Raw genomic sequence first — 27,489 nt, 5'->3', positions numbered from 1 at the left:
AAAAACAAACACTATATCAGAGTATCTGGTCAGATAGCTCAGTGGGGTTGGAATACTGGAGGTTGTGGGTTTGATCCTTATGTGACACAGTGAGTTTTGAGGGCTAATTTAAATAAAGAAGTCAAATACGATAACAAACACTACATTAGTGTATCTGGTCAGATAGCTCAGTGTGGTAGATAAATGGTTGGAATACTGGAGGTTGTGGGTTCGATCCTTATGTGACACAGTCTGTTTTCAGTTCTAACTTCTAATGACGAAGTCAAATATACGAAGAGAACAGTCCCAAGTGCATGTGGCATTGGTGGCTTGGTTGCTAAGTTCCCGGTTCTGTCTGCGGCAGAGCAGGGTTCGGATCCCCAACCTCGCATCGATGCCCGGTGCCCGACAGTGGTGTGAGACGAGCGTCTCCTCCCAGGGTTTACCAGAGATACAACTGGGGGGTTATGCAACAGAAATTGGAAATTTGGTTTTACTGCTGCTATGCTGGGATGGTTAATGTCTGTTGTCCAAGACAAATGGTAGGTGAATATTTATACTAGGAAAATAAATAAAGGGATTATTTAGGGTTAGGGTTATATATTATATAAGATGGGGTTAGGGTTATATATCATACAGTATATGATATATGGTGTTACATGTCATACAGAAATATATAACAATATTTAATATATATACTGATGCATAACCCCCCAGTTGTATCTCTGGTAAACCCTGGGAGGAGACGCTCGTCTCACACCACTGTCGGGCACCGGGCATCGATGCGAGGCTGGGGATCCGAACCCTGCTCTGCCGCAGACAGAACCGGGAACTTAGCAACCAAGCCACCAATGCCACACGCACTTGGGACTGTTCTCTTCGTATATTTGACTTCGTCATTAGAAGTTAGAACTGAAAACAGACTGTGTCACATAAGGATCGAACCCACAACCTCCAGTATTCCAACCATTTATCTACCACACTGAGCTATCTGACCAGATACACTAATGTTGTGTTTGTTATCGTATTTTACTTCTTTATTTAAATTAGCCCTCAAAGCTCACTGTGTCACATAAGGATCGAACCCACAACCTCCAGTATATCAAACATTTATCTACCACACTGAGCTATTTCACTAGTTATAATATGGCATATATAGTATGTAAAAAAATGAAAAAAGTAAAATTATAGTATGTCAAAAAACTAAAATAAATAATAGAATAGTATGTCGAATAAAAGTCATATGTTGAAAAAAATAAAAAAGCCGTAGTATATATAGTATGTTGAAAAAGTCAGTCATAGTCGAAAAAATAAGTAAGTCATAGTATGGTATTTTGTAACAAAGTAATAGTATGTCAGTCATAGTCGAAAAAATAAGTAAATCATAGTATGTCAAAAGAATAAAAACAAGTCATAGTATGTCGAAAAGTCATATGTCTAAAAAAATAAATAGAAGTCATGGTATAATATGCCAAAAAATAAAAAAGTCATATAATATGTCCAAAAAATAAAAGTTATAGTATGTCGAAAAAGTCATAGTATAGTACGTCTTAAAAATAAAAAAAAGTCATAGTAAAGTGTATTAAAAAAAAACAGTCATTATAGTATGTCGATTAAAAAAAAAAAAAGTCATAGTGCAATAAAAGTACAAGTTGAGATATTTCACAAAATGAGTGAAAACTCGCCGTTGGTACCTCATGGCTATTTATCCTATAATTGTTGCAAGATAGTAGTTCAATATGTACATGTTCACATTGAGTTCATCTCAACAGTGTCATGCCTATCAAGTAGTTCAAGTTTCCTCACATTCCATCTTTGCATCTGATCTACTTACCCAAGAGCTGATAACAGATGAAACTCATATCAAGCATATCATGTAGGACACATACGGAGAACATGCCTGGTGACACTACAGAGAGGAAATCAAAGGCAAAGAGTCATTGTTGAATAATTTATCAAAACATTTTTATTTTCTTGAACAACAATACAATATGTCACAGAAAAATCACAGAGGGATTTAAGACAGGTCTGGCTCAGGTTTTCTTCTATGTGAGTTCTTTTTGAAACAATAAGTGCAGCATAAATCAAAACAAGTCGAGGAAAAAAGAGCATCATTACATCCTTCAAATAATACTAATAATGAGGACAAGACACATAAAAACGAAACCTCAACATCATCAAAAGTCACATCCCTAAAAGTCTCTGCAAAAGTGTCAAGAATTACAACTACTGCTAATGCTCATCATAAAACCACTAATGCTTCACAAGATTATGAATTTCATACAATGGAAAAAACGTTTTTTAAAAGATCTTGTAATTCATCTCTTAGATACAGTACAAAGACATCATTCCATTTCTGTTACCACCAAACTGTGTTGAAATGGTTCTAAGCACCAACCGGTTGAGTTGTATATGTTCATACTGTATATCATTATATGCTGTTAATGAGGGGGCATCGAGGCAAGGAGGGGTCTAGCACCATGAAAATTAAACCGCCCCCTGATTGCACTTCCCTTATCCACACATTATGACCATACTACATCTTTAAAATACCTTGTAGCCCCTTATCATGTGAAGTAACCTTTGATATGCAATAAATATATAAGAAAACAACCATGTACAGTATAAATAATGTCACAATTTACAATTTTTCTCTGTAATCCAAAAAACAGAAACTGACAACAAAAAGAGGTATAAAAGTGGGAAGAAATTCCCATTGCAGTAATTTAAACTAGAGTGAAACAGGATATTTTTTTTTAGGGTGTATTATAATACAGCAACAACCAAAAAACAAAAATGACTGAGGTGGACAAATTTGACCATATACAAATTAGGTTTGTGATTAAAGAACAAAACTACAGAAGTCTTTTTAGTGAACCTGAAAACAGATACAGTATGTACAGTAAATGGTGTGCACAGACCTAACGAGGGCAGGGCTAAAAATATGAAAGTTGTGGGGATTTCATTATTATGCTTTTACAGCAGTAATGCTGAACCACTATGCAAATGATGAGAATGAAAAAAATAGGTCTAATCTAGAGCGACCAAATCATTACATCTGAATACAGTCCAGTGTAATAATGGAGGACTGTCTAAATGTTGGGGAAAAAATAAAAACAACGACTGGGCCTTTCATGTGATGTTTCAACTTGTGTGCTCTTCAACATGTTAAACTGGAAATGCAGTATACTCAACCACCTGGCAGTGCATGGACTCTCATCAGGACGGATGTTTGGGGCAAAATGAAAAACACTGAGGTGCCATTCAGTCTGGTCATCTATTTGGCCTCGTTGGCTTTTTGCATTTCAAGATTATGATTGTGTGTCTCTTTGGACGTATTACTTTTTTCAGACCGTAACGGGCACTTCACTGACACCAACACCGATGGTGACTTCTCCCTGCCCTCCTCTCTGGACCCCGTCTATGCACACCACTGTGTATCCCATAAATTCATTCACAATTTACAATTATTTATTTTTCTCTGTCATCTAAAAAACAAGAACATAACAACAAAAGAGGTATAAAACTGGGATTGTTTTCCCATTTCAAACATAAAAAAAAACGACAATGTCTGTTTTCCGGGTGTATCATAGAAACCGCACCAATGATTTAGCTGGAAAAAACAACAAATATCGAATTTTCCATCAACATACTTAATTTCCAACTGAGAATGAAACCATATTAGTCCTCTAGTAAACCCGTATTTTAGAGAAACTGACAAAAGTTTTTTTTTTTTATCTTAATACATACATAAATCCTTATTTGTGTGTTTAATCCTCTAATTACCTCTCCTTTAAATACAGTTTGCAAGGCCAATGTGGTGTTCTTATAGGCTGGTAAAACTTTTTAAATATCTAACAGGAATAAATTAGATTGGAATAGCACCTCAAAGAGTATACAGACAGGAATTACAAATGTCAGAGTTTACCTGAATACCAAAGAAAAAACAGGAACCAATACGATGCCAAATGTGACAATCAGCTACTTCTCCTGTGAAGCGATTCCCCTGCTGGTACAACAGAATCACAGCAAATTCATGGACATATAGAATAACTAGATTGGTGTAAAAAAGTTCTACGGAATTTGCATAAAAGTACCTGAATTTACACACAGAACCGGCTACTTGACGCTTTTGAATCACAGCAGTGTCCGTTGAACATATAACCTGATTTTCAGTGCTAGCAGTGCTCACGTTTTTTTTTTTTTTTTTTTTCCTTGTGTACATATCTGAAATGCTTTTCATGAGAAGTACCATTCTAGTCATTCTATTTCAAAACACACGTCCAATCAGCAGCTGGTATGGGGAAGACAGTGAGCTATAGTTGGATTGGCTGAGTATCCATACCTTATTGTGTGATGTAAACAATACTGAGTAAACGTGATTGGCTGATTCAGAGAATGTTTGCAGGAATAGATTGCCTTTTAAGACAACATTTGTGCTGCCATTAGAGTTTTGGTTATGGCTGAAAGACACCAGGGAGGAGTCCTCACTTTGAGAGGGGTGATGGAGCCTGAAGGGGGAGAAAAAGAGGAAGAGACACAGCTCAGCTTGCCACTTTGAAAAAGTGAACTTATGATACGGAAACTAATATGCACAAAATACTTACCGTAATTTATCTTTATTTTTATTTATTTTATTTTGTGGTAAAAATTCCACAATGTTGCCCAGAATATGCAAGCAAGCAGTAACGCAGCTGAAATACACTAACCACTGCTTCTGCAGCACCACGATTCAGAAACTATTTAATGCGGGTCTTGACACAAGAGAGACATTATGATGGTAAGTAGATTTGCAACCGAAACTCGGGGACCGGAGCAACATCCTCGCCACGCCAAACAACACACCTCCCCCACACAAAAAAAGGCAAGCCTAGTACAAGCAGTTTTCAAAGTCCTCCTACTGACGCTGGACAGTTTCTCAGTGGTTGCACAATAAATGGCAACATACAAATAATGTAAATAAAGAGCCACAAATTTAAATCGATACAACGCTAGCCTGTGTTGTCGTACGTTCCATAGCAACCGCTGTTCTAGCAACCGCCTCAGTATGTACAGGCAGGAGGGCCCATTTTATTGTTAACATTATTTATTAATAATAAAAAAGCTTTAAATTGGAATGTGTCTATAACTTTCATATTGCCATACTTGTTGACCGTTTATAAATGTAATAGCTCACTTCAGACTGTGATATGTTGTGATAATATCACAGCTAAGGGGCGTTGTTCGGCATGACGTGAAGCAGGCTGTGGTCTTTAATGTTCAAAAAAGACATTTTTCTTATACTGTCTGAATATACCTGTATTCACCCTCTGTCTGAAACACTCCATTTTAGCGCCCGTCTCTTTAAGCCCCCCCTCCCGAAAAAGCCCAGTCTGCTCTGATTGGCTTGCGAGAAAAACATGGTCCATCTTTGCAAAGTTAGTTCTAAAGCTGTGGCGAAATATTCTAATGAGCCTGCATGTAACATACTGTAGGAAGGGGAGCCACATCTGAATGGCTTGTTGAATCACATGTTTTCCGATCCAGGCAGCCCACAAAAAAAACTGACTGGGTTATCTTTTATCCCTAAAATACATTTTTACACAAAACGAGGACTGTTGAGTTCTCTTCCATTAGAACTGCTTTAGGGACGGATCTCTTCTTGACCAGTATGGACAAGAGGAATGATTACACAAACCAAAAGGGATCACCAATCGCAAGCAAACTTCAAGCTGATTTTCATATTGTATTGACATGAACTGAACCAATGGGTGACTCAAAGAAAGGAAATCAATCTAAAATCGTATGGTTTACTTTGGAAAAGGGTCAAGAGCAATGTAAACAGAAATTCTTATCTGAGTTTTTGGCATATCTGATATGTGAGACATGTTTTCACTTTGCTTGCAGCCCTGCACCTTTGCACTGTAGAAGATGGCAATTCTTGATAAAGAAGATAAAGATATGGATGATGCAATATAGAGTCCTGTTTGTACCTGGTTTAGCCTCAGAACCTCGCTCAAAACTACTCTGGCATTACTGTTAGTGATTAGAAAGTGACACTGACCAGTGTAAAGGTGTCGTAGGTTCTAGTCAGGTCCTCCATCCGATACTGTTCCAGCACCACTACACCTGCCAGCGATGGGCTCTTAGCTCGGGCACAGTCCTCACAGTGCACCACGTAGCTCTTCTTAGTGCTGTTCTCACTGGTCACAAGCAACAGGTCATACACCTCCACCTGCACAGATACAGTTTTGGTTTGTAATGCATCACCATCATGTAATGTTTGTAATGCCACCACACACACAAATGTGTAATTTCCTGTATGGACAGACAGGAGAAGAGGGGACTCACGTCGCACTCGTTGCAGTAGTAGGCCGGCTCGTCCTTCACGCGACTCTGGTAGCAGATCTTCTTCCCTGCAGCCAAGAGCTGCTCTCTCAGAATCTGGATGTGCTTGATGGACTGCATCAGGCAGTGTCTGAGAGAGAATAGTGAAAGATGTAACACTCTTTTTCTCACACACACGGAAACGCACAAAGAGACATCTTACTTTATCATCTTGTAGGTATCCTGGTCGGTGATCTTGATGGTGCGTGCCACATTCCAGGAAACGTGGATCATGGGAACGATTGACTTAACCTTCTTCACGTCATTCCACTCGTAGCGTTCCAGGGCGAGTTGATATTGGTATGCTGGGAGAGCAAAAAAACAGTGTTGAGCCTGAAAGTAGGCCGCATATTCAACACCATATTTAAGTTGTAATCTGACACAAAGAACAACATCTGACTGTCAAGCTTTAAGCTGCCGTTTTGGTCCTCACTGTGACTTACAGTTGAGTGGGCCCACATTCCAGGCGATGTTGTTGCACCAGCCCACCGCCTGGACCCAGTGCACAGTCCCCGCATTAATCCACACCAGGTCTCCCGGCCTCTGAATGAAGCGGTACACAGGGATGTTGGAGCTGTAGAGGTCTTCCAGGACTGGCCACCAGGACCCTGTAAGGTAGTCTACTCCATGCCTGAAGGAAACAATTTGCAAAAATGTAATTTAGAATGCACAGATACTGAAGCTACATGTGTTGTTAATAGGGCTGCCAAAGATAACGCGGTAATGCAAATTCATTTTAACGGCACTAATTTCTGTAACACATTAACGCAACTTGCAAATTTTAGGTTGTAGCGGGCTCATTCTTAAAGATAGAGTGAAGATACTAGCATCATATGAAACTAGAAAAAACCTAAGGAATCCATTGGTACCAACCATGTCACACTAGCTTGTCGTGAAGGAGGCTAAATAATGCTCCAAACTTACACTACATTTTGGCGAGAACAAATTGTCATGGCCATTTTCAAAGGGGTCCTTTGACCTCTGACCTTAAGATATGTGAATGAAAATGGGTTCTATGGGTACCCACGAGCCTCCCCTTTACAGACATGCCCACTTTATGATAATCACATGCAGTTTGGTGTAAGTCATAGTCAAGTCAGCACACTGACACACTGACAGCTGTTGTTGCCTGTTGGGCTTCAGTTTGCTATGTTATGATTTGAGCATATTTTATTATGGTCAATATTTGTCATTGTTTTGTGTTATTAATTGATTTCCAGTAATTAATATATATATACATTTACATAAAGCAGCATATTTGCCCACTCCCATGTTGATACTTATATCAAATACTTGACAAATCTCCCTTTAAGGTACATTTTGAACAGATAAAAAAATGTGTGATTCATTTGCGATTGATCGCGATTAACTACAGACAATCTTGCGATTAATCACAATTAAATATTTTAATCAATTGACAGCCCTAGTTGTTAAACAACCTCTTCACTCACTTCTCACAAAATTTGTTGATAGCGTCCCAGTAGTGCTCGTGGACAGCGAACCACTCACAGTCACCGGGCCCAATGTTGATGTTGACAGAGCAGAAATTGTTGTTCTCTTGATGACCTGATGACAAGTGCAAACAGTCAAAACTTTCCTTTATTTGAAACATCAATCAGAGATTTACTAGTGCCTAATTGTGTTGTCAGACACACACACACACACTGACCTGGCGTGCGGCTGCCTGGCACCTTCATGTAGAGCTGGACGGTGTTCATGCCCAGGATGGTGTGACCGACGTGACTGAGCATGTTGTTGCTGGACTCCACACGCATGAAAGCTGGCAGCTTCAGCAGCTCCTGCAGTTGGGGCTTCCACCTTAATAAAAACACAAGATAGGTAATGTGAAACAACAAGGACCCTCAGTGAGCTCATTTTGAAGCAGAATTTAAAAACGTAATCTCACCGTTTAGGGTCAGAGAGATCAATATTGGTCCCAAATTTAATGACCTTTCCGCCTGTTTTCTGCTCGGAGCTGGAGAAAAGAACAACGTCTGATTTGAGTATTGTTAACACAGTGAATTCTTCATACAGACAGATCACAGTTTTGCGCTAACCTGGGTGTGCCGTTGGCCTGAACAGATTGGGCTTTGTTGAAGACGGTAGCAGAATTGGCTTTCATGGCGGTCGAGGCAGGACCACCTTTAATGTTGTCTAATGTTAGAGCAGCTTTGGTGGCGGCTGTTGTGTCTGAAGACTGCTCTTCTTCGTCTTCATTCTCGCTCTCCTTCTCCTCCTATAACACATCTACATGAGCTTAGCTGACAGGTTGGCCAACAGCTAAAAATGGATGCAACATTACATGGTTCACTTTCGAGCTTAGTCCTGGACAAAGATTATGTGTACATCATTATTTACAGACATTACGTGTGGATGTTATTAGTCCATACACTAGTGACAGCTGACGATATACATATACTGTATATAAACATACATGCATCTTGAAGAGTTACTTTAGTAAATACTATGACAAGTGTGATTACCTGTGTCTTTCTTTATAAAATACTATAGTAGGACTTTTTATGACATAATAAACCAAAAGAAATAAGACCATTCATTTATATTTTCATGTGTTTTGCAACCAAGTTTTTCATAAGCCATAACTCCATCTCCCTGGCAACACCTTAGGGTCATTAACATCCCATATGGTTCCTATGCAAGAACATGTTTGTATTCTTATTCTACACCTGTGAGGTTTGCTTATCATTGCCGATCATTAGCATATTCAATGCCCCTAATGGTCATATGAGGCTACCTGTTTTGCTCCGTATGTGGGTTTCATTCATAAAACTGTTACCAAAGAGCAAAAAGAAGACTCAAACACAGACAACATGTTTGACATAAGGTTAGATGCTGAAAAACACGATATGAGAGGCTGTCAAGTGAGACAGTCACGGAGATGATGATGATGGAAGGATGATACTGGACAGAGATCTGCGCTAAGACCCTGACGTCGGAGTGAGAGAATTTTCCAAACAACTGTGCCAAAATATGCAAATTAAAAAAATGAAATGATGATGATGTGAGTGTTTTGCCATGTGAAGAAAGTGTTTTTTGAATGAGGCTCATTGTCTGTAAAGCAAGCATGTCTGTTTTTTTTTGTGTAAAATGTTTTTTTCATTTAGATGAGAGTTGCAATTAATAAACCCTTTAATTATATCCATATCCACTATATATTAAAACATCTGTGTGCATGTGTGTACATGTGTTTGTCATGAGGGAAAATGTCTACCTGCAGGCTCTCCTGGAAGCTGGAGGCCTGGTACTGAGCGTATTTGGCAATGGTGGTGTGCGAGCGGCTGCTTTCACAGGGCCATGTCTGCGCCGATCCACTGGGATCCCAGTTCTCATCAGCGGGCTGCTGAACCTGAGTCCTCACCTCCACTGCATGCTCCGCATTGGCCTCCACCAGAGACTTGGTAGAGAACAGACCAAGGTCTCACATAGGGAAAGGAAAGTTAATCATCAGATTAATTCAAATTTCCAAACTCTTTGTATTTTTTCCAACTTTTGGATTATTTTTAATTTTAGATTTCTCAAGGCATTGGGATTTTTAAACACTCAATAAATGGTTGTTATCCCAGTTATGTTACATTATTTAACTCTAAGCTTAAAATATTTCACACAACAAAGTATGAAAAGGTGTAGGAATAGAAATAGGATTAGTTTATCTATACTGGATGACTGTAAAACACACATACACTGAAATATGCAAACACATTCAAAGTAACATTCTACGATCATAGTGCAGCCTACCGGTGGCCCTTTCATCAAGTCATGGTTGAGCATACATAGTCTGCATTCAAATATGGATCGTAAAGATACAGTTGGGGCTCTCACAATGACTGTGAGAGATGCAGCAACCATACAGGGTGGATAAAGGGCTGGCTCAGAAAGCTTATTACAGAAATTACTCAAAATATCTTGAATGTCTTAGAGGACCTATTATGCTTTTTGTGCCTTTTCCCTTTCCTTTAGTGTGTTATTTTTTTTTTTGTGCATGTAAAAGGTCTACAAAGTTACGAAGCCCAAAGTCCACACCTAAGGGAGTTACTCTCCCCAACTGCTCCTGAACTGCCTGAAATGCCTTGCTTCAAGTCCTGCCTTTTCTTTCGCAACATGCTGATGTTACCAAGTATAGATTTGCATAATACCTGCCTAGCTGCTAGTTTGGCACACCCTCAAACAAAGCTAGTTAGAAGCGGAGCAGGAACTCAAAATAGAGCGTTTCAGACTGAGGGTGAAAAGAGGTGCTGTAGCTCAGCCGGTATGAAAAAAAATAAAGTGTTTATTTGAATATTAAAGTATGTAAAAGTGTTCTAGTAGAAACCCAAAATACATGTATGAACCTGAAAATGAGCATAATAGGTCTTCTTTAAATATCATATGTAATACATCTACTACATCTAAAATAAACCCCACAGTTTTAGGATATGCTTCATTTATATCGGAATAATCAATGGCTCCTTCCCTTTACTTTGTCTTGCTGTTTTCATAAAACAATGAACAAAAGGCCCTAATTAATGGAATGGCATTTGATAAACAGAGTAACTGAAGTGGGGTAAATTAGCGGAGATGAGTGTGGTGTATAAACTTACTCAGACGGAGGGAACCAGCAAGGCCTCTGATGACAGTGACCGCATTTTTGGGATCGGTGCAGAACTGAAGCAGGACCGGAGAGAAGGCGTCCCTCTTGCTCTCCAACTGCAGAAGAGACGCAGAATAAATTATGAACATTTGAACGCAGCGATTGGATAAATTTTGTTTGTCTTGAAAACAAATGAAAAATACTGACAGGAGGTTGGTAACCTGTAGATGTCCTGAAACAAGGTATGATAAGGCAGCTCTCTCTGCTGCTATCGAGAAAACAGTCCAAGAAATAATTCAAGAGATTTTAAATATTTCATAAGATTTATGGTGGTGATTTGCAGATTTTTATTTTTGTATTTATAGAGTCTAGAGCCATGCTAGGCGCCCTCTGAGGCTGTATTTAGGCGGTGCTTTGAGCTAAATACTAATCAGCATGTCAGCATGCTAACATGCTCACAATGCTGATGTTTTCTTATGTTGACCATCTTAGTTTAGCGCGTTAGCATATTAATATTTGCTAATTCGCAAAGTACAGCTGAGGCTGATGCGAGTATTTGGTCATAAAGTTAAAGACTAATTTAAATTAAAAAGTTATGGGATTACCGAGGTCGTTACAATTCATCCTGAGGGGAACAAAATATCTGGACAAAATTTTAAGCCAATCCATCAGATAGTTATCAGGATATTTCCGTTTGGAGCAAAGCGGTGGACCGACCAGGCCGACATTTCCATCCCTAGAACCATGCCTCTAGCATGGCTAAAAACACGTTGTTAGGATTCAATACTTGATTATATGACTTGTTGGGCTGGATCATGTCGACTCTGCTAATCTGTGTGGACTCACATAGATGCTCGGTGTAGGAGGGTTGAGCTTTTCTCGAGGAATGGGGATGTCGGAGTTGATGTTAGGTTTAACAGAGAGGGCCGGAAGCAGGAAGGACTCCTTGAATTTCCCCTTCACCCTCGTCCCCCTGGAAAAAGACGACAGAGCAATAAAAGACAAAACACATCAAGAGGTTAGATGGAAAACCCAATGTGGGACCCCTTTTCTATCATTGCGTAAACTGATGACCTCAGACTAAGTGACATATTTTATGGATATTTCATATTATTTTCAATGTATAACAATAACAGTACAGAGCAATTGATAAACTGTACAATTAACCCAAATAGTGAACGCAATAACTGGAAGATTGTGCAAAAAAGAGCGATTTGGATGAATGATTATTTCCTGTGAATATTGCATCATAAATGATTATTAGGAACTTTTAATACAATTATGTGTGTATTGTGTTTTTCTATTTTTAACAATCATTCATACTTAATAAAGTTTTTTTTTTTTTTTTTAAATTCTGTGTTTTCTTTGGTGGTTTTATCTGCATACTTTTCTAATGCAGGACAAGGCTGTTTAGCAGAGAGGGAAGGCTCTGTAAATATAGGTTGCGTTCAGGTCTTCATCGTGCACTTATTTTAGATGATATTCCAACCTTTAAAAGATCCCATATTATGCTCATTTTCACGTTCATACTTGTATTTTATGTTTCTACTAGAACATGTTTACATGCTTAAATGTTAAAAAATCTCTTTATTTTCCTCATACTGAAACACTGTTTTAGCGCATATCAACGGAATTGCGTTGCTAGGCAACAGCTTGGGTCCATATTTACTTCTTGTCAGCTGATGTCATTCACATACACTGCATCCGTAAATAACCTGGGACACATATAGTTTGAAATGTTTAAAATGTTTACATTTAAAACTGTGATATGGTCTATATATTGTATATTTGTGACATCACAAAATTACAGAAATCCGGACAGCTTGTTTCAAATGCACAGTTTCTGAATACGGGCTGTGTGTATTTCTCCATGGATTGAGCATTTTGATACTTTCACAATATTTATATAGCACTTAAACCTGTTTATAATAAAAAACATGAAAATCTCACTTTTTACAATATGCGACCTTTAAAAATAATAATGAATTTAGTTTTATTCACAGAAATGAATGAAATGCTGAGATATAGGCCAACTGTATATTGTATATTGAAAAAAAAAGATGTTTTACACACCGTAAATCCAAGAAGGCCTCTCAACCCCCCTGTGAAGCTTTGGCGACCCCTTGTGGGGGTTGGGACCCCTAGGTTGGGAACCAGTGACCTATATAAATGAATGAGATGCCCAGACTAGAACTATCTTTGTTAGAGTACTCACTTGCAAGCTCTGACCACTTCAGCGCCCGTGTTTTCGATGCTGATCTTGGAAAGAGGGATTCTTCGCTCCTCCACCTCCGATATGTTGAACGTTTGTCTTCCGGCGCTCTCCACTTTAAATAAGAGGATCTTCAGCTCCTTACACAAGCCCATGGACAATGCTTTCAGTTTCAGCGGGTCAACCGGAGCTACTGAGCAGGGAGGTTTACTTGCTGGTGTGGGCACACATATTTTGGACGTGTTGATTGTTACAGTGGAAGCTGAGCTTGAGGTCTTGGTGTTTGTGTTGCCGGGTGCCGAGGATATCTTACTTTCTGACTCTTCCTTCTTGTCTGCTATTATCTTTACGTCGGCGTTCCCCGTGTCCAGTTTTTCTTTTTGGATGTGTTTGCCATGTGGGGGTTGATTTTCCTGAGGCAGCTGGCCCTTCGTACCATCTCTGAGAGGCTTGGGCGACTTTCTGGAGATGACGAGCACCGAGGAGGAAACATCCCTTTCTTCCAAATCCCTTATTTCGTTTGCTTTGTTTTTAGAACAGATGACGCTGCTTTCTTCCGTCTGTATCTTAATCTTGATCTCTCCTTCACCCACTTCGTCCTTAGCCTTTTGTTTTCTCTTCCTGTCTGTACCTATGCGTTCCGTCTCTTCGCTGTGTCCTCTCTCTTCCTTGGTAGAGACAGTAATGAGGCTGGTGAACGAGGCCGTGTGTGTTGTGGTCAGTCTCAGCTGTGCGCTCAGTGACCCGTCCAAAAGAGATGACTCTGTTCTCTCAGAGAGGATCTCCATATCCTTACTCTCTTGTTTCTCTTTGACGTCGTTCTCAGTTTCTTCCCGCTTCTCCTGCATCGGGGCATCCGCGTCAGGCTCCCTCAGATGTGTCGGACTGTGGGATTTCAAACATACGTTTGAGGTAGTGTGAGTCGGTGCCTGATTACCGGGTTTGGAGGATGCTGTAGTAGGGTCTGTTTTGGGGGAGAAATCCTGATGCTCATGAATCTCTGGCCCCAACTCAAGAGAAGAGGAGTACTTCACTCCTCTGGTGGCGCCAGCAGGAGGCCCTCCGAATGGACCACCTCGACACGTGACCCTCTGGCCTCCGAGGAAGGTGGCCAGGCTCTTGAAGACGTCATCCAGACCTGTTTTATGGTGACGAAGCTCACGGAGAAGAGAGCCAGAAGTTCCCCTACTGCTGTCCACCTCTTTTTCCTTTTCTTCCTCGGAGACTTGTTCTATTGCACGAGGCAGATCGCGGAGTTCAGACATGTCATCGGGGGAATAAATAGTCGGCGTACCTTCACAAGGCTCCTTATTCATATCGTCAGTGCCGTCACTGTCGACAGGAGGAGGAGGAGGAGGAGAGAAGCACTGGGTGGGGCTGGGCTGGAGGACAGGTCTACTCATCACTCCCTTTTCTAGCTCCTCTTCATCTTCTCCCAGAGATGATACTGGGGAGCCCTGCCAGCTGAGAACAGGAGGAGTGTTCGAAAGGTTGTCTCCCATTTCCCTCAAATTTCCCTCAGGCTGCAGGTCTGGAGCGTTGAGAACCCCTCCCTGCCCACCTTCTTTGCCATGGATGTGCCGCTCTAAGCTAATAGAACATGCTCTACTGAGAGGGACTAAGGCTTTGTATAAAAGGGAGGGTAGCGTGTCGTTGGGCTTCGCTCCTGATCGGGATGAGACAGCAGTGGGCCTCTTTCTGGTCTGGTTGTGGCTGGTGTTCCTGGGAAGGGACTGTAGTAGTTGTTCCCTGACGGGGAGTTTTGGGGGATTGCCGTTCTTCTTGCGCATTTTGTGATTTTCAAATCTCGAGGATGGCTGTGATGAAGCGCAGCTGGGATGAGGGGTATTTGTGGACGGCCTGTGTGTCCTCTCCGCTCGTTCACTCCTCTCCCTGTGCTTGTGTTTGGGCGGCGGCTGGCCTTGATTCTCTGGGGACAGAGTCTCCATTTTACACATTTTGGCCTCTTCTGAAAAGTTGGAAGTCGAGACGGAAGTAAACATTCCCTTTTCTGTGACTTTAGTTTTCAAGCCTAACTTCCTTTCCCTCTTTGCCGCTTTATCCCTCTTCCTTTTTCTCTCAGCCAACCTTTTTTCCTCTTTTTTCTTCCGCCTCTTTCTCTCTTCACCCTTTCTCTCCTTTTTCACCAGCTTCTCAGGTTTTTTGTGTTCTTCCGAGTCCTTCTCGGGCTTGTTTGCTCTTGATCTGCTGTGGGGGGACTGTCGTGAGAAGAGGGGCTGCGACAAGGTCTTTCTATAATTGACGTCTGAAAACCTGGATTTTGGACCAGCGTGAGATGTGATCGACGTGGTGGATGTCAGGCTAGGTCTAAGGGTGTGATTAGGGCTCCCCTGGAGTTTCTGCTGTCCACTGAGGCCGGGGCTACATTGACGAACGATTGATGGATCTTTTCTGCCACTGGCCATCGTGTATAAAGAGGGACTGGAAGGAGCACGTGGACTGCTGGCAGTAGAACCTCCATCTTTCAGGCTGCAGAGGAGGGATGAATAGGGAGGAGAGTCTGCACCAGAAGACTTGGAGAGGGCTGGATCCCTTGATATCCCCCTTTGATGAGTGCGCTGAGGTTCCTGCAGAGTCGGGATTACTTCTGTTTAGACACTTGTTCAGGGATAAGACACTCAATTACATAGCATCATATACAGTATATATACTGTTATACTGACATTGATGATATTATTAATAGCAACTTCCCTGGTGATGTACTAAATTAACACTCTGAGACCCACAATAGACCCGTTCTTGTTTTTTTAGGGAGTTGCAGGGGGGCTTTGGGGAGATAGCAGGTCAACAGAAAATGGCACATAGAAGTGGTGTACATCATCTGAAAGCTGGGAACCTGGATGTTAATTTGAGATGCAGCTCAGCACTGTGTGACAAATTGTTCTAGTCATGAATCAGAAATAAACATGAATTAATCAATTAATTAATAAAAATGAAATGAGAGAGTGTATAAGGGCTTAGAACATTATGACAGAAGTATATGATGGCCATCCCCACGCTCTATTATGTCTCTATTAAGTTGTTGCAGCAATTTTTGGGTTGATGCCATTTGTGACACAGATTTGGTGCTAAATTTAACCATTTTTTTACCACTCGAAAATTGATAAAACTGATCAAAAATACCTCATTAAGATACCAAGACTTTGAGGAACACCGTAGAAAAAGCTATGCTATGATTTGGTATCAAAAAACGTTGACATTTGGAGAAATCATCAGAAACCCCCTTATTGTCAATATACCTAGCAACGCCATACATCCTCTGAATGCCCTAGGTCTGTAGTTTGTGTTTGTAAAGTTTCATGAGGCTGTGATTACCCTAGAGGTCACCACAGGTCATTACATACAGTGAGGTCAAATTTCACTACAATGAAATGGCTACTATGGGGACTAGCACCATTACACATGTATACAATTGGCCTCATTGGATTTACATGAGTCTCAGCTTTACGGTCATACCCAATTTTTTGTAATTCCAAGACTGTTTATGGACCCAAGTATGAAGAAATATTCAAATACACCATTTTAGAATGGGCGAAAATAACACATTTATACTGCATTCAGAAAACTGCATGTGATTATCATAAAGTGGGCATGTCTGTAAAGGGGAGGCTCGTGGGTACCCATAGAACCCATTTTCATTTACATATCTTGAGGTCAAAGGTCAGGAGACCCCTTCGAAGTTGGACATGAACGCTTTTCCTCGCCAAAATGTAGTGTAACTTTGGAGCGTTGTTTGGCCTCCTTTCTGACAAGCTACAGTAGTATGATATGGTTGGTACCAATGGATTCCTAGTTTCGTATGATATCTGTACCTCCTAACTCTAGCTCTAAAACTGAACCTGCTACAGCCTCTGAAAGACAGTAAAGTCAATCAGAGGGTTAATCAACAAATGTTTGAATACAGAATATTACACACTTCCTATTTATTTAAACAGATTTTGTGTGTTTGTGCTATTTAAAGGTTTATTTCTTACTGTGCTTTGTTTGTGGTGATGGCTCCGCGAGTCCTTTTCCTCGACAAGGTGCAGCGGCGGGTTGTGCTGTAGGTCTCTGGGGTGGCCTGTGTGCCGTTGATAGTGGTAATGGTGGTTTTGGTGGCTGTAAGGCACACGAGTGTGGTCTGCTGGTGACGACGACATTTTCCGGTCCACCTTCCCCCTGCTTCCATGATGCGGTGGTCTGCTGTCACAATTCTGGTTCGGAGCCGCCACGTGACCGTTACTGAAGCCGTGTCCTCCAGCCCGCAGTTTAGAGGTTTCCTGCAAATAAAAAACAAAACAATAATAAAAATCAACAATTGATGTTCAGTCTACAGTTTTTTTTTTAGTTTTTTTTTTTTTTACAATCGCTAACATCCTTTTGTCCAATCTGTAGTAAAAGGAAACTGAATTTTTAAAAACAATGGATTTCACATAGTAAAAAGTGATGCAGTTTTTGTAATGTCATCAACTGTTGAAAGTCGTTGTGCTATGATTGACTATATGTGCCTTTTGGATAGAAAACATGTGCTATTGTTTTGAAAGGATGCATTTTGAAATGTAGAGTTGGTGTTTAATGAACAAAATGTGACTTTGAACAGACAATTAACTATTTGGCTAATTGTGTGATGTAGGTGTGTTGCTGTGTTAAGAGTTTAGAAAAACAATATCTTAAGTATAGGTAAAAGCTTGTTAGAAATTGGAAAAAACTGTAATATTTTAGTAATCATTTAATGGATTATACAAGTTTACCTGTTGCTGTGTTGAGGTCCTGTGGTCAGAGTGGTGGCAATGACCCGCCCTGTCATTAAGAGGCTTCCAGTCGTCTTGGTTGCAGCGGTGGTGGCGAGGTGGTGAAGGGGCGTGGGCAAGTAAAGGTAAATGCCTTGATCCAGGATGAGATGACTAAACAGAGAAGCAGAAATATCCTGTCATGCTATATGGAGTTTTTACCAACGGGTGGTGCTATTGCACAAAAATGAAAACAAACTTTACCTGATCAGGGCCAGAGTCCCTTCTCCTCTTGGCTGGACACTCTTCCCTAGGGGATAACGGGTGCTGTGGGGGTGGACTGTGCTGATGCAGCTGGTCTCGCCGCTGGTGGAGGGCTGGCCGTTTCCAGGGTCCTGGTCTGTTGTTCATCATTCTGCCAGGAAAGCTCCTGCGGCAGTCTGAGGGGGCCCATCTTTCTGGCGGGGGCTGGAGCTCTCTGTTGTTGCGATGCAAGCGAGGACCCCCATGCTATCAGTCGAAAAGAGAAAAAAGGGACATAATCAAAGAGTCAAGTGATGACACACTTCTTTTTCTAATAACAATATTAACTTCTTTTAAAGTCCGGATCTGCAGGTCTCACCACAGAGTTGCTGACATTGTTGTCCCAGTTTGCGTAGCGCTCTCCCGGTCCCGTTAGATAACCGTTGCTGGTGCCAGCTCTGTTGTGGAATGAGCGTGCGGAGTTGTGCTGCCAGTTCTGGGCCTCAAACGGCTGCTCTTTGCCATCCCAGAGACGTAGAGGCTGCCTGTGCCCCTTAGAGATGCCCTTGTCCTGGACATGGTTGGCTGCTCTCTCCCCCCTGAGCAAAAAAGACCAACTGAACTGAGCAACAAGTATCATGATGCAGATCAGGTGTTGTGCCGTTCTGCTGCTCAAGTGGCAAATGCAAGCGAAGATGGCTATGCAAGTGGTTTCAGTAACAACTGCATTGCAGTACAGAACTTATTTGAAAAAGATTACCTGCGCTATGAGCGGCAAAGCTGCAAAATTCATATTTGCAATGCATTTTACGAATGATATTTCACTCACCTATTATAAAGTCGACTTGGTGGTGGATGATGTGATTGATTGCGCCCTTCTTGGCATCTGTGGTAACAAAAAAAAAAAACATACAGAAATCTATTATGCAGCTGAGAATTGAAAATACACAGCCCGTAAGAGAATATACTGTAACAATAGCTCGGAATCTTGTTGCTAGCAGTTACAAGTCAGGTTGAACCAGGTTAGTGTTTGCTTTGTAGGTATACTCTGTATTTGAATGTCTTAATCAAGTTTTTCCTTGTTGAATGCTAATTTTGCAACCCTCAAAAAATGAGACGTTACTGCAGAAGCATTTATTTTTTTTAGCAACGTTTAGTGACTTTATGAGGAAAAACATCCACTTTTGTAGCAATAAACTTCACAACCTCACTGACTACAGAGTTCATTTGCAGAGCTTGCTAATAAAGCCCAGTCCTGTGAGATTTTTTAAAGCCTCAATACAGAGCCACGAGGAGGTGCAGAAGTCTAGTTTCCTCTCAGAACACATGAATTACAATATGCTGAAAGGTTATTATGGAATTTTTGCCCAATGAAGCCAAAAAATTGCCTATTTGACCTTGAAAGGAGAATTGTGGCTGTATTTCTCAGATGAACTGGATAACAATTTGATACAAATTACCAACCTGTCAGAGTTTTCTTCTTCAAATATTATTTATTGTTTATAGTTTAGTTTAACGCTGGGCAATTATTCAATATGATAATTTATTATCTTTCAATGGAATCGTATCGTGATTAAATCATATATCGAGATATCGTGATACACAATTACTAAATTGATAACAATAAGCACATACTAACTCAAATTTTGAGGGAATATCATTTGAAGATCGCGGTTTTCTTTTTACATCACACTTTACATTACCATTCAATTCAATGCGAAAATGTGTATACATGGAAATATTTATTCATTTTATTTATAATTTCACTTGAAACTGTTTAGACTATTTATTTATTGATCTACAAGAACATGCTATATCGTGATATATATTGTTATTGAGATATGAAATGACCTCTATCGGGATAGAACATTTTGTCCATATCGTCCAGCCCTAGTTTAGTGTTTATGTCACACCTCTTTATCAGAGTCACAATTGTTACTTTTGCCAAATCCACAGCCAGTCAGCTACAGACACAATCATATTCATTAGAGCCACCACCCTCAACTACTGCAGCTGAATAGCTAGACTGAGGCGTCTCTCTCAGCTGCAGCTGAAGAAGTCATAGCTTCATTCACCGGAGTCTGAACTGCAGATGGGTTCCTGCTCACAGCTGCAGCTGGAGTAAAAGCTTTTCATGAATATGCTCATCACAGCTCCAGTTAATCAGTCAGTCCCTCGAAGTGGTGCTTATCTTGAATCAACCCAGACAACAAAAGGCTGGAGTCCCACCTGCTGGAATGACCCTGGTTGGGGAAGTTCAAGCCTCAAGTTGTGCCACTGTCCACTCCCAGAGTTTAAATTCTTTTCAGGAAGGCTTTGGAAAGTTTTAAAGGAATAGTTTGGGTGTTTTGAAGTGGGGTTGTATGATGTACTTATCCATAGTCATTGTATTTACCTACAGTAGATGACAGTTTTCACGCCCCCCAGTTTGGAGAAGCAGACAAGAGTTGCCGCATTGTACTGCTGTGGACGGGGCCGGCAGCAAAACGTATTTTAGCCAACTAAAAGAAAGGCCCAACTATGCCGCCAGACAGCCCTTTCTGACGGAAAACTGAAGCCGTTGTATCCATCTATGCTCTCCTCCCGTGTTCTGCGAGGTAAAATTACTGTTTTTTCCAATGGAGTCTGGTTGCTTTGGTGAGAGCATGGATGGATACAACGGCTTTAGTTCCCCGTTGGAAACAGATTGTATCACATCTCATGGCAAGGTAAACCGGCGAAAATATTTGAAATACTGCGCACACTTAAACTGATATTGATTTTTTTTAGGTGGGCTGTTCTTTTAGGTGCTTAAATATGTTTTCCTGCCGGCCCCGTCCACAGCAGTACATTGCTTTGCTTCCGTGCGGTAACTCATGTCTGCTTCTCCAAAACGGGGGGTGTGCCCACCGTCATCTATTGACAATGGATAAAACACTCAAACAACCTGAACTATCCCTTTAAAAGGCATTTCTATTGTATCTGCTTTCTTAACTGTTACAGCCAACAATCTCCCCCTTTGACTTCTATGAAGCTTACTGTAGTCTTATTGGATGTCTTGGTTGGTGTTAATGATTAAAGATCATAATGCATGATCAGTTAAGAAATGAGGAAAACCAATACACGACAGTAAATACATAGGAGGCTCATCCACTGCATGTGAAATGATACGTGTGCACCTGTGCATGGACTACTGTCCCTTTTAGAATTAAAAAGGTAACGCCGTAGAAACACCAAGTGTGCGAGTGCTGTGACGGTGCTGCTGACCTTTCCGTGTGGCTCCAGGGGCGACCGTTTACAGGAGCCCATTGTCCTCGGTTAGGTCCTCCAGCTGGATAGGAGTCCCATGTGTTACGGCCAGAGTACAGCTCTGCGGGGTGATACATGCAGCCTGGAACACAGACAATGTTTAATGCGTACGGTGTTATGGTTTCGAACAAATAAATAAATATTACATCTCATTTAAAGAACATCTGACTATGCAATACGGAAGTGCTGCCACTTTCATCCAATCGAATATTAGCTTACGCAAATGACAAAGCCCACCAATCTGCACTGAACTTCCTTGATGCTTAATCAGAAGACTGCTCTGTTCAATGACTTATTATCTGAAAAAGGCCTAAAGGAAAGGCCCTGTAATCATGTGAAGTAAAATCTAATTACAAACAAAAAAACACTACATGCAGCGACTCACACGTGGATCTATTCGGGGTTTGATGACATTTTTTGGCAGTGCAAAACATGTGAATTTCTGCATCTTCATCACTCTACTATCTGTGACATCTGCAATAACTGCTGAGCTTTGTTGTCACTCACAATACAGTTAACAATAATCTATATGTACACAAAAGGGCTTTAAGTACTACTCTCATACCATAAAGGCTACAGTGGTGCACATAGTACATGTTTGCACGCAATGTATAGAGACAGAAACAAATGTTACCAGTCTTGGTCTGTGTTTGGAAGGCCCTCCACTTCACACCTGAGAGCAAAAAGAGAGAGGAACATGAATGTCGACACAATCGTTGCTTTTGTTCTGGCTTATCCATGTGGGTCTGATATTTACGTCGAGACTATAGGGTCATTTTGTGCATCGCTCTAGTACATTTTATTTCCTGTATTTGCTGCTGCACAGTACTGTATCTGTTCAGTGGTCATATCATCAGTCAGCCAGAGCTGCATTGTGCATTCAGCCTCTCGCTAATCACTACCACCCAGCAGCCACCACAGCCAGTGGCCATCCAATGATAGAAACAAAAAACATGGCACTAAGACGAAGGGCCATGGCAACCTTACTTTGAGAACAAAAAAAAAAAGCAGAGGGGAAAAAAAAAAGGGTGGGCTGCTGTAGTATTTTTCTCAGATTACAGTAAAAGCCCTGAGTCTTTATTTCTCTGGTGGTGAATTGTGTCTCAAATCCAGTCTCACAGTTCAATATCAGCTACTTGCTCAGTAGATCTATACTTCTTCTATTCATTTGTTTCAAGTACACCAACTTCCAGAAGCACAATGAGCTCTATAGCTGCCCGCTGAGTACTAAAACACTGTCTCAGGTCAGGTGTTTGGCTAGTTGGGTCTCAAATTGTTCACTTGTTGTTTGATCACAATTCACAATCCTTAAAGGTGATAAGAGTTGGAGCATTTCTATTGCCTCTGCACAGCTCTCAATATGGCAACAGCTGAGCCGGTGGGTCGTGTCCAGAAGGGAGTCAGCAAATTGCGAAATCTGATCTGAGATCTGCAAAAACTTGCAAAAACTCTCACGAGACTCGCTGCCAGATGACCTATCCTAACCTTAACCATTCGAGGTCAATGCCTAACCTTAACTATCTCGCGAGAGTTTCCCTAGTTTGCTGGCTCCCTTCCAGCAACTACCGAGCTGGCGGCTCGCGGCTAACGGTGCTAACAGTGAAAATAACTGCCACACTCCTGATAGAGCTAACAGTGTTTACCTGGGGGAAGATCGGAGGGTGGGTGCTACGCTTCCACAACAAAGCAATTGGTCGGGACGGCGTTATCAGCTGTAACCGCCGTATGAGCGCAGTGCAGAGCAGCGTCTGTGAGCTAGCCAGTGTGGCACACTCACATGCCCTAAAAGCACACACGGCCAGCCCGGCTATGTCAACAAAGCACGTAGAAGCTTGGATTACAACTCACCCAGAGGGAGAGTGACTTCATTCTCTGCTCAGGTAGACATTATTCCTCTATATCTTTGCGTAACAAATAGTTGTTTGCTGCTATATTAATGCTCTGGATATCGTATAGAGCACCTTTAATCTCCTTTGCCTATTCTGCATATATTTTTTGTATTGTTAATTTATTTTCCTTTGATTAAAATAGATTTGTTGAATACAGTCATTTATTTCACCATGGACAGAAAAGATATCTTACTGTCTCTTTCTCTGCTGCCAAACACTTCAGCATTAATGTGCTGAAATGAGCTGACCTTGCAAAGTTGAACTTTGCATGCTGCTGAAGAGAGCTTTGCTCTACCTGTGCGATAGGTTGCACCTCTATATGCATTCATTTCCCACAGCTATTTATAAACACTACTGTATGAAGAACTGCTGTGCAACATTTCACCACTTTCCTTGTGGCACGTTTTACAAGTTTGCTCCATACAGGTTTTGCTTGTGGTAAGTCTGTTGCACATGTGTGTGGTAACCTTTCTGCGAGTGTTGAATGAGTAACCTCTTCAAGAGCCCATTTCCTACCAGTTGCTAGAGCAACTGAAGCCAGACGGTTCTTACCGCTGTGGCTTTAGGCTTTTTTTTTTTTCATCAACTGCATTTAGATTTATTTTTAGAGTAGACAGAAAAGACCTTTATGTAGATACAACTGCAAAAATACGGTCAACTAAGACTGCATGCCTTTATCCTAACATGCACTGTGCCATCAGTTGCTATAGAAAGCTGTACAATAGACACAACGTGTGGTTATATCCACTCTAATGCTCACACCACCTCCTGTTCCACTAAAATCTGCTTTCTGAGCTTCTAATGCTAAAATAACCTCTTCATCAATTGCTTTAAAGCTTGGGATCTTGGGTTGTACATTTTGTCCAAGAATGCAACTTATGTCACAACACTGTCACTGTGTGCTTAATTCATGCCAACAACTTGTTTCACCGTTTGTGTGGGTGCTACAACATTTTTTAGACACAAAAAGTGTTGCAATTGTCCTGTTTCTTTGACAAGAAAAGGTGCCTTTAACCCTGAGCCTGCTGGTGATTGTGCAACATTACACAGACAGCAGATCAAACCATCTGTTGTAGACCCTCCCTGTTGCACACTGGCTGCTGGTACGGTGTTGTAGTGGGGGAGACGTCAGTCAGCGGCAGCCTAAATTTGACTCGGCACAACAATGGCTCCGTACTTCCAAAATTAAACCCATCTGCGCGGGGTTAATTCGAGACATCTGGAATTCAGCTGCAATTTTGCAATGATGTCATGTGCAAAACGGGTTAAGTTGCTGCTGGGTAAACCCTCTGCTTCACAGTGAGATACATTTAAGTGCAATGCGAGTGTTTTGTGTTAAATGTGCACAACGTTACAATTCTTTTCCTGACTTGTATGGTGAGCTATCTGCACAAATGAACCCGATGACTGCACCCCTCAGTCTGCTTCCTCCCTCCCTCCTGTCACCAAGGAAACCCTGGTCATCTCTCCACTACCACACCATGCATCCATTCATGTCTCTGCTGAAAACCCCCATTCGGCTGTCTAACTAATGTATTTTTAACCTAATAGTGTATGTGTGTTTGCATGTGCATCCCTGCAACCAGTCTTACCTTGCAATGAGCACTGAGAGAAAAGGGGGGAGACAGACTCTGGTCCAAAAATCCAATGATGCTGTCAGTCAGGAATAGCAAGCCGGCAGACCCGTGCAGTCCCTTTAAATAGACACGCTCATCCTCCGCTAGCTGGCAAACACACACAGACACACATAGTAGATGGAGTGAGGAAATACCACAGTCAGTTGGTGCACAGATGTACAAGACAGGGAGGTTTTATTGTCTCAAAATCAAGGGCAGCATCTCTCCTCCATCGCTTAAGTAACGCTGTCATTCTCTTCCTCGTCTCTCATTTCTTACAACACATGCTTTCACACACATTTTGCACTGTTGCAAACCTGACCCTCTCTAGACAAAGGAAGAGGATGAAATGAGATGTAAGAAAGAAGGGAGAGGAAGGATGGGACCAGTAACCTCTTGACAGGCTTTCTTTTTCCTCCTGCCTTTCCTACTCGTGGCCCTGCCCTTTGCTTTCTTCACTACTTGTTTCAACAAGGCTCCTTTTCTTTCTTGATACCCAATATCCCAGCCTCTTCCTTTCTCTTTCAGGCTATGTGTATGGCTCTGCCTATGCCTCACCCTCCCCTCTTTTTCTGCACGCTGTGTCCTTGTATCCCTGGCAACCGATGATATCATTTAGTCCAGAGCTGGGAGCAGGGCCTCGAGCGAGAAGGGGAGTGTTAGCGTGTGTTTGACATGGAGAGAGAGAGAGGGGGGAAATGGAGAAAGAAATGTGGAAGTATACATTAAATCCCACATGAACTATCCTCTTTTCTCTGTTCAAATGCCTGCAACAGTGCAACCAATATGTAGCCGCTCTGTCAGCTGAATGAAAAATATTCATAGTTTAGCGAAGAACTGCTACAGCTCTGCAAATACACTCCAATTTGTGTGCTGTCACATTCATGCATACCTCACACTATCTGGAGCTGCTTCTTGCTAGCTGCAGAACCACTGCAGATGTGCATCTCTTGCTGAGACTTTCTGTGTGCATGTGTGTGTGTGTGCGTGCATGTAGTAAGGATACTGATCCTATACCATAAAAGGAAGGATGTGCTGGCTGCAGCAGACCTCTCTGGTGGCTCTTAGGCTGTAGCTAACACGAGGAGCAGAGGCATGGAGAGAGAACAGATGGAGGAGAAGCGACAACGTTCAGACAGACAGACAGACAGACAGAGGCTGGACAGACTCCCGCACGCACGTGTGTGGTTTTATTGAATTCGGGCCTGAAATAGCGCCACGACCACAGAGACGAAACGTACAGTATGAGCCGAATATCAATCACATTTCTAAAAATAACATCCCCGCAGCCCCGCTTCCCTCGGCTCTATCCCCCTTTCTCCCTCTCTCTGTATAACAGCAGCTTCTGCCGGCGTATGCTCCATAAAGCACAGCCCTCTCTGAGGGGTACCGGAATGTACCAAGGCAAGGTCAAGAACAAGAAAGAGGGGTGTCTTTTGCAAAACAACGCAAGAAAATGTACAGCTTTTTTTTTTGTGAGCAAAGACAATGAGACAGGTTAACAGGTTTTTGAAGAAGGTACTGTATGCACGTGTGGGTGTCAGACAGCCGGCTTGTGTGAGGAAGGAAATGGTAACCTAGAATCGCACGTCCAGGTGGTAACCTGAGCTGGCATTCATATCAACTGGAAGCACAGACTGGGGGACAAGTTGTACGTTAGACAGTAACCCTATGCATTCTATTTCAAACAACTAAAAAATGAGTCAAATATTTGAGCCCGCTATTTTATAAAAGCACAACAAAGCTTTCTGTGTGAGAGGTGTTTTAACAGACTGAGCTTGAACTTTCAGTGACACTGTATAGACAGGAGTCTAAATGAAGATTAATCATCACACATCTTGGTCTCACTGTAGCTCCTTACTATACTGTACGCCTCCCACACACACACACACACACACACACACAGGCTGATATTCAACAGTTAAACGTTCCACAGAGCACAAACGAAACCACAACACAAGCGTAACCGCAACAGTTTCCCCCTTCACTAGCCTACATTCATCATTTCACATTCCTGCTCTTGCACTCTGTGTCTGCACGTGAGCTCTGTATGTGTGTGTGTGCATGTGTGAGCTTCATGCATGAATGTGCAGCACGGTCTGCAGACACACACACACACACACACACTGCAGTATGTTCTGCCAAGACAGAACAATGACACACAGTGAATACAAACACAGAGAAGAGAAAAAAACAGACATACATGCACACACACTTCTTCCACACTGGTAGATGGAGTATTTACATTCAGTCATAAGCAAATAGCACATGAACCTCTGCTAGTCACTGCTTTTACCTCTATTTTTTGTCTTCCTTCCTCCTTCCCTTCGGCCCCTCTCTCTGCTCCCCTTTTCCTCCCTTTCACTCCTCGCCACCTTGTCTCACCCGAACCTCTCTCCTCTCTGTCTTTCTTTCTTCCCCCTCTCTCCCTCTCCTCCTCTTCCTGTTTCCACTCCGAGCTCTCTCTGATGCTCGAGCTCTCTTGAGCAGACCGATCCATGTACGGAGAGCGACGGGGGCGGGCCGACGAGCTGCCGATCGCCGGGTGCAAGCCAATGAGAGGGGGAGAAGCTCTTAT

At 41.8% G+C, this 27,489-nt stretch overlaps 1 protein-coding gene across 1 annotated transcript; it reads right to left on the bottom strand.

Moving 5' to 3' along the window:
- Window positions 1–1,922: 1,922 nt before the first annotated feature.
- Window positions 1,923–27,436, bottom strand: LOC119475657 (lysine-specific demethylase 6B-like). Its single transcript, XM_037748547.1, has 22 exons — window positions 27,208–27,436; window positions 24,888–25,019; window positions 22,041–22,079; window positions 21,365–21,488; window positions 18,948–19,004; window positions 18,498–18,717; window positions 18,140–18,385; window positions 17,897–18,049; window positions 17,141–17,425; window positions 13,149–15,733; window positions 11,780–11,906; window positions 10,944–11,049; window positions 9,578–9,783; window positions 8,403–8,581; window positions 8,252–8,320; window positions 8,015–8,163; window positions 7,797–7,911; window positions 6,789–6,976; window positions 6,509–6,650; window positions 6,310–6,436; window positions 6,023–6,193; window positions 1,923–4,490 (listed from the first exon to the last, which is right to left on the bottom strand). The coding sequence occupies exons 4-22, from the start codon at window positions 21,481–21,483 to the stop codon at window positions 4,467–4,469; spliced, it is 5,268 nt and encodes a 1,755-aa protein (XP_037604475.1). The 5' UTR covers window positions 21,484–21,488; window positions 22,041–22,079; window positions 24,888–25,019; window positions 27,208–27,436; the 3' UTR covers window positions 1,923–4,466.
- Window positions 27,437–27,489: the final 53 nt, after the last annotated feature.

This window comes from Sebastes umbrosus, chromosome 17, assembly GCF_015220745.1.
Source record: "Sebastes umbrosus isolate fSebUmb1 chromosome 17, fSebUmb1.pri, whole genome shotgun sequence".
NCBI classification, from domain to species: Eukaryota; Metazoa; Chordata; class Actinopteri; order Perciformes; family Sebastidae; genus Sebastes; species Sebastes umbrosus.
Note: the sequence above shows the minus strand (reverse complement) of the source record. Positions and strands in the feature narration are given on the sequence as shown.